Here is a 7,992-nt window from a genome sequence, read left to right as displayed (position 1 = left end):
TCTCTCTCTCTCTCTCTCTCTCTCTCTCTCTCTCTCTCTCTCTCTCCCTCTTTCTCTTTTTCTTGCACCTTTCCCCCCTATTCCCAACTTATTCTGTTTTCCTTGTAATATCACGGTCGGCCCGGACCAGCCCGGGGCCCCAAAACAGCCACGGAAACAGAAAAATGTCTTTTATTTTCTTCTAACAACCTTCCCTTCCCTCCTCCTCTCCCCTTCTCTCCTCTCCTCTTCCCTGTCTCTGTCTCTTTTTCTCTTATACCGAGAAGTAGATAAATAATCGAGGTACAAGCTCGGATCGTAATTTTGAAACGTTTCTCGTCCAATCTTCTGTTTCCGCATTAAACGTTTCGTTTCCCAGATTTCTTTTCTTTCTTTCGAGCCCGATAAAATAAATGAATATTATTTTATTGCAAATTGTGACATTTTTTCTTTTAGATTAATATAGATTAAAGTGTTTTAGTATGGTAAATGGATTTTAATTTGTATATCATCGAAAGATGAAAGAAAGATATTTGTGTTTGATGATGATGATGATGTGTTGATGTGTGCTGGGGTGCATGAATGTTCTTTGGTGGGTTTTGACGTTTTGTGGGTCGAAGGTTAGGCAAATTTTCTATGGTCGTCGTTGTTTCAGGTATAGAAATGAATTTGAATATTTTTGTTAACCGTTGTCGAATTAATTTGATTCATCAAATGTAGAAAAAGAAATTTTCTTTTATTATCCTGTTAAAGCATAAAACTTTTGCGAAGGTAACAAATTTTTCAAGTGATCATTCGATTTAAAATTTTTTAAAATAAAAACATTTCAAAACGTGTGTAAGAGAATCTATTCTTTAAGAAATAAGTTTTAAGATTTATCGACTAACTTCGCGCTGTTAATTTCGGCGTCGGTGTGCGCGCGCATCGTAAATACCGCGGCTAACTTCACTGCGTTGACTTACGCGACGGGGTGCGCGCGCATGAACGTGAAAACGCGCCAAAAAAAGTATAAAACTTTGAAAAAAAGAGGTAAAAGAAAAAGAAAAAGAAAAAGAAGAAGAGGAAGAGGAAGAAGACTTTGCAAGAAATTGTGAATTATAAATTTCAGTATGGGCGCAAAGCGATTTTCGAGATGAAACAAACGGCGGTTTGGCAAGGCTCGATTCAACGGGTCACGGGGCACATACACCGGGTGGAAGCAATCCTGGTACACCTGGTGTCACTTCGACGATGACACAGTCAGCAGGATTTTCAACGGCTCAACCGAGATCACGAACAAATACCACGCACAGGCCGAACATACAAAAAGGTTTGTTTCAGTTAACTCTTCACGATCATTGCCAGTTTTCTTCTTTGTGATCCCCATTCCTCTTTCCCATTCCCTTCCCCCCTCCCCTCCCCAAACCCTCCCCCATCTTCCCCCATGGTTTTAGAAGAAGACAGAAAACAGAGATTTTGTGTTAGACACATTTCAAGTTATAAAGATCCTCGACGAGTATTTGTTCTGACGATTATTATACTTTGGTGGGGTATGCTTCAGATGGAAGATGTAATTTCGTGTACTAATCGTCATTTTCAATCTTAAGAGAAGTTTGGAAAAAAAAAAAAAAAAGAGACGACTGAATTGGAAGATCAGTCTTCTACTTCTTCTACTTATTCTCTCTTTTACTTTTCCTTGAAGAATTTCAAGCTCGTGTTCGTTTGCACGTTTGTTCGGCACTTAGCTTGATTCTCTCTTTCTCTATCTCTCTCTCTTTCTTTCTTTCATTCTCTATCTCTACTAGCCGTCCTTTTAAATCCCAGCAAATTGAAATATCCCTCGGAGCCTTGTGAGGGACTTTCCACAGCTTTCTCTGTTACTCTCTTACTCTTACTATTTCTCTTTCTCTTTCTGTTTAACAACAAACACTGGATGGGAGACGGGAGTGGGTGTGGGGGTGGGGGTGGGGGACAGATCTCTCACTTCGCACTTTATAATCCCGAGTACCAACTCTTCTTCGAGTCCAGCACGTTCCGGAGAATGAGAAGGAGGGAATAGGGTGGAGCTTACTGAACGCATTCTCTTTCCTAAAAGTTTTATCTTCAAGATAGACAATGAAAGAAAGAAATAAAAAAAGAATGAGAGAGAGAGAGAGAGAGAGAGATGGTAACTGTTCAACGTGTCATGACGTTGCATAAATATTTAAGGTCTCTGTTTTTTCGACACTTTACTTTTTCTTTCTTCATTTTTATTTGTTATTTATCTAAATTGATTTTGTTTTACGAGAATAAAAAAAAAATCGATCAAAATTATTCGATAAATAATCAACTTGTTTATGCGTTGTTTTTTTTTTTTAATAAGTTCGAGTCACATTTATCTACGAAACGTTTTATTTTAATCATTTCTCTGATGTCAACAGCACCTATTCATTTTACCAACCCTGTTCACGTTACTTAATATTTTATTAATTTAAAACAAGAATTAATAATACAACGTTTGTTAAGTTGTTGTTGTTATTGTTGTTGCTGATTAACCCTTCTTTGCATGATGATGGAAATTTCAATCATAATATTTAGTCAACAAAAAAAGGTACTCAAAACCGTTGTACTGTATATTTGTTGTTGCTGGCAACTTTTCATGCGACTATTGCGTACAACAAAACGCACTTGTCAAAAAATAGCACTAGGATTTTTTTTTAAATATTTTTCCTTTAATCTAGAGCATTAATTACATCCCCCTGATTTATTTTTAAAAAAAAAAAAGAAAAAATCATGCAAAGAAGGGTTAATTAATATAATTGATATATTTATAATTGGTGAAAATATCGGTCAAGTTCGGGTCAGTTAACTTGAGTTAAAGTTTGAAAAAAAAAGTAGAGTAGCAGATAGATTCCATGGTGAAAGATAGTTAACGTGCACTGATAGCGGTACTCTTTGAGAAGGGTAACCAATCAATCACGTGCCTGTCAATTCGAGCAAGGAAGTTTGGTGGGAAAGTTTGGAGGGAAGTTCGGAGGGATGAAATACCCTCACCTGTCACTGTCGCAATCATGACTCACACACACACACACACACATATATGTAAAAAGGACCCCCGTCTTCTTCTTTTCTCCTCTTCTTTCTAATGTGAGGAAAGAGGGGGTGGGAGGGAAGGTATCATACTGTCAAAGTAGAGATTACTGGTCAAACGATTGACGTGATCTATGATCGTTACTTAGATCCTACCAGCAGACCTTATCTTATTGTTAAATCATATTATTTGTTCCTTTCACCCCCCCCCCCGCACCCTATTTTCTACCAAATTCGTTTGCTGGGATTTTATGAAATTCTGTTCATTCTTTTTAATTTGAATTGATATTTATTTAATAATTGATAATTATTGGTGTAAGGTGTTTATGATAGAATTTGTTTGAAATTATTTAATGGCGTGTATGTATTATTTAATCAAATGGGGTTTATATCAATCAAAATAAATGATCTTGCAATTTCAATTTCAAATTCCTACCTGCATGTAATATTTTCTTTCCGTATAATGATAACGTTACTTTTGTATCTATAACTAATGAATCACTTTTATGAACTTCATATTATCTTACATAAAATATTTTTAATAAAATATATTTTTACCTATTACTATTTTGATAGGAATAGGTATGTCAAAATAGTGTTAAACAAATATGAAAACGTGTTAGACCCTTGATAAAATAAAAAATAAATAAAAGAGGGTAACGTGATATAAAACGTGTTAATATTAAAAGAATATGAAGCCAGAACACTTTCAGGTATTGGACTAACAGAAGTTAAACACGAGTTGGGTGCCGGTGGTGGTGTCGTATCTCCCGATGGTGTTGTTGGCGTTAACGACACGGATGACAAGGATGGTAAAAAGAACAAACGTCAAAGGCGACAGAGAACACACTTCACGTCTCAACAACTTCAGGATTTGGAGGCCACGTTTATGAGAAACCGATATCCGGATATGTCCATGAGAGAAGAAATTGCGTTGTGGACGCACTTGACGGAAGCTCGAGTCAGGGTAAGCCCGATGATCATCTACAAACACGAATTCCATTCTCATAATCGAACTATCGAATCATGATTTAGATCGGGCCAGAGATATTTCAAAACATTATTTTTACACTTAAACACACCTACATATTTATGTAGTATGCATGTGGTAATATAAAACGATACGATCTTATTTCGATTTCGTGGAATCCCGATTATGTTATCGCGATATACACACATATATACACGTGTGTGTAATATAACAAGTATTTATTAATCCTGGAAACAAACCGAACAAAAAAAAATAGATTAAAACAGTTCAAGTACTTCCTGAATATTTTGTTCTTTTTTCTAATCGTGACGAATCTTCGGTTAGTCTGTTAATTCAATAACTCATTGTCAATAAATAAGAACTGAAGTATTATATTATATCTCGTGTGGGTTCAGAAATAAGGGTCTAACTTAGAAGTATGGTAGAATGGGTTGCATTGAGGCGTGAAGTATATAGTAGTCAGTCACAATATCGATTACAACGAAAACAGGGGAATATTTTTCTGAGTTTTTACGAAGGCCACGTTAGAGAGTAGGTAAGAAAAGGTCTTGTCAGAATTTTCTATCACCTTTTTTTTCTCGATGACTGGACAAACCCATTCGAACAATGAGTTTTTCATTTTAGGAAAAATATATAGAAAAAGGGGGGGTGTAAGGTGGTGGTGGTGGTGGTGATGTGTTCTTGTTGGGTTGCAAGGGTTGTTAGTAGCAGCTTGAAGAAAAATAAGAATCCAAGTTGGCGGTCACGTGTGTTACGAGAGTTGGACGAGGTTGAGATGGAAGATGGGTGGAGGGATGGGATGGTAAGGGAATAGGAGGGGATAGGACAAAAGGGTGTAGGATGGGTTTGCGCGAGCCACGAGGGAGGCTTTGCACGAGTAAGCCCTCGTGGATTTATAGAAGCACACACATAGCATGCTACGGTGTTCCCGCCAGAGTCCTCCACACGGCATGTACCAAAATGCTGCTGCAGAATCCCAGAAGCCGTGCACCGTGTGGCATAGTTCGTTCGTTCGTTCGTTCGCAAACTGTAACGCCTCTGGGACGTTTCTCATTTTGAAAGCTTCATATCCTACCTTTCCACTGTTACTCTCTGCAAAAGCAAGATTCTTGCTATCTTCTATATATATGTATGCATAGAAAGCTTTACAGGATGATATTCCTATCCATTTAAATAGAAATTTCAAAAGCAACTAAACGGTTTATAAAACATTAAAAATTGTAATCATAATTTTTGTTAGATTGTTGAAATATATTTTACAAGTATATATCTCATACATATCTCTTTTAATGTACGAATTAGTATTTATATTCTTCGAGTATTTTAGCAAAGCACGTATCACTGTAAGAATCGTCAGCCATCTTAGTTGGTCTCTCCCTTGGCCAATCCCTCGAGTGGTTAGGTCGAATCGAGAGAGAACGTGGGTGTGGAATCCATAAGCGGATGAGAAATCCATCTAGCGAAAAAAAGAGGGAGCCGAAAACATGCCAACACGAGGATAGAAAAGGATAGAGATAGTGGGCGAGTAGGAGGAAGAGAGAGAGAAGGACAGGTTCAGTGGTGGTACTGCTACTACTACTACTGGTGCTGCTGGTGCTGCTACTGAGCTAGGTACAGTTATCTACAAAGAGGCAGGCGTATGTTTCGGTCGGTGGCAGCAGAGCGCGGCTGTCCGAGATAATCCGCCGGTGATTAAGACCATAAATCCATCGGCGGATTAGTATAGTTGCACCAGCGCACACTAACACGCGAGTTCGTCTGGTGTTTCGTAGTTGAAGCCTGTGTGCAACGTAGTTTCCACAGGCCTGCTGCTGCTGCTGCTGGACCAACCAACAACCATCCAAATACACTAACACTAATTCCCGTACTGTATATACATGTTACGTCGATGTAGAGAAGTGTATGCGTCAGATACACATAACACAAAGCACCTGATACTTGTACCTGTATAGGTTGTACGTGTTACCCTGTATGCAGCAGGGTATAGGTTAGCTGAGTGAGTGAGTGAGAGAGATAGATAAAGGTAGAAACAGAGCTTACACGCCATAGGAATGGGAAATGGGACGGCACCGAATATAGGTGGACGCACTAACCGGTATGAGAGTGAGGATTACCGAGTGTCATCCGTATTCGGCCGGGTTAGCGGCTGTCAGCGGCCAATGCCACCATCGCTATATATCAATTATTACCTTTGCCATCGCGTAGCCTCTCTTCTAACACGGTCTGCGGTATGCCTCCGCTCGATCGTCGATTTCCATTGACCATGCAAACGCAATCTACGCGAGAACACTATACTGAACGCCCGGCTACTTCAGAATCCTCCGGGATTCCCCGTTGATCGGCACCAACTGCTTACTCAGTCGATAAGCGCGAGCACGTTCAACAGATTTGAGGTTGTTCATTATTTTATTGGAATTAGTCGAGATATAATCTTGCGATATATTAGATATTTTAGAATTTAGAATAATTGATAATTATAAACAACGGGGGATTTCTTTTTTCTGTTGTTATATTTCCTTCAGAAAGAATTTTTATTACGGGAATGTTTTAAAAAACTAGGGGAATACTAGGAGGTTATTACTCAGTCGGTAAGTGCAAGCACGTTCAACAGATTTGAGGTTAATCATTATTTTATATTATAGGAAAATCTGATTATTCGAAATAGAATCTTACGATGTTAGAATATTTTGATGAATTTAGAACAAACAAAATACAACAATAAACAAGTCATTTCTTTTGTTATTGCTATACTTCTACCGAAAAAGAATTTTTATTGCGGGGATGTACAGAACAAAAAATAGGAGATTTCCGATCTGACGGGAATACCAGGAGGTTATAAATTTTGGTGGAAGTTAATACCGGCTGCTTCGTGAACGCGAAGTGGAAAACGTCGAAAGGGCGAGCGTAGCTAAAGCGACGTGTTCCAATGGTGGATTAGCGGGATCGAATATTAACTCTGTCTCTTTCTCTCTCTCTCTCTCTCATTCTCTCTCTCTCTCTCTCTCTCTCTCTCAYTCTCTCTCTCTCTCTCTCTCTCTCTCTCATTCTCTCTCTCTCTCTCATTTCTAAATACACAATTTCAATCCTTGTTTTCGTTAATACACCTAAAGACAAAAAAATCATATTCCGGATTTCATTGTTTCCAATGAATCGATGAACAATCTTTTAATAATCATTTAAAAATGATACAAAAACAATAAATACTAACAAATATACTTACATACTCGTAATATTCTTACTCGTATCATTCAGAATACAAAGTTAACATAATCGCGAATGTTTATCGATCGATCAATCCAACTTCCGCTGACTGATATTTCGTTGATAATCCGATCATTCCTCACGGTCACTGATCTTTCTTTTTGAATTTTTTTTTCAGTATTTCTCAAAGAAACCGAAAAATAATGAATGGTCAGAAAAGTCACAATGTATAAATATACTTTTCGAGATGATCGAATAGGATCTTTAACGAGCCCGTGACTATTCGTAAATGACGATTAAACGAAGAAGTAACTTGAGAGGAAAAGAAAGAAAGAGACAGAGAGAGTGAGAGTGAGAGTGAGAGTAGAGAGAGAGAGAGAGAGAGAGAGAGAGAGAGTATTAAAAATCACGTTTTCCGCTTGAGCTCATAATCTCGTATAATCTTTTGCAAAGTTGTTAATACTCGCGGCTTACGGGTGTTAATTTAATATCCATACAGGTACGCCAACATTGAATATCCGAATCCCAGTGGCTGCGGGCTGTACGGGCCACTAGCACACCGATAAAAAAATCCATAAAACTGGTCGTGCGCGCGAGCGCGACACCGAAAGAAAGAAAGAGTGAGTGAGTGAGTGAGTGAGTGAATGAATGAGTGAGAGAGAAAGAGAGTACCGTATTCTCCTCCTCCTCCTCCTCCTCCTCCTATTTCTCCTACTCTTCCTCGGTCTCATATGCCGTTCGTAACGTTCAACGCCCTCCACCACCACCACCAC

At 38.4% G+C, this 7,992-nt stretch overlaps 1 protein-coding gene across 1 annotated transcript in view; it reads left to right on the top strand.

Moving 5' to 3' along the window:
- LOC106792643 (pituitary homeobox x) overlaps positions 1-7,992 on the top strand; it is a 38,148-nt gene that overhangs the window by 19,348 nt on the left and 10,808 nt on the right. The window contains exons 2-3 of the mRNA XM_014759142.1: positions 1,088-1,288; positions 3,741-3,994. Coding sequence (XP_014614628.1) covers positions 1,088-1,288; positions 3,741-3,994 — 455 coding nt within the window. The remainder of the gene's footprint in view (positions 1-1,087; positions 1,289-3,740; positions 3,995-7,992) is intronic.

Source organism: Polistes canadensis, unplaced genomic scaffold (genome assembly GCF_001313835.1).
Source record: "Polistes canadensis isolate GaletaPanama2010 unplaced genomic scaffold, ASM131383v1 scaffold_512, whole genome shotgun sequence".
In the NCBI taxonomy this organism is placed as follows: domain Eukaryota; kingdom Metazoa; phylum Arthropoda; class Insecta; order Hymenoptera; family Vespidae; genus Polistes; species Polistes canadensis.
This window is presented reverse-complemented; position numbering and strand designations above follow the sequence as displayed.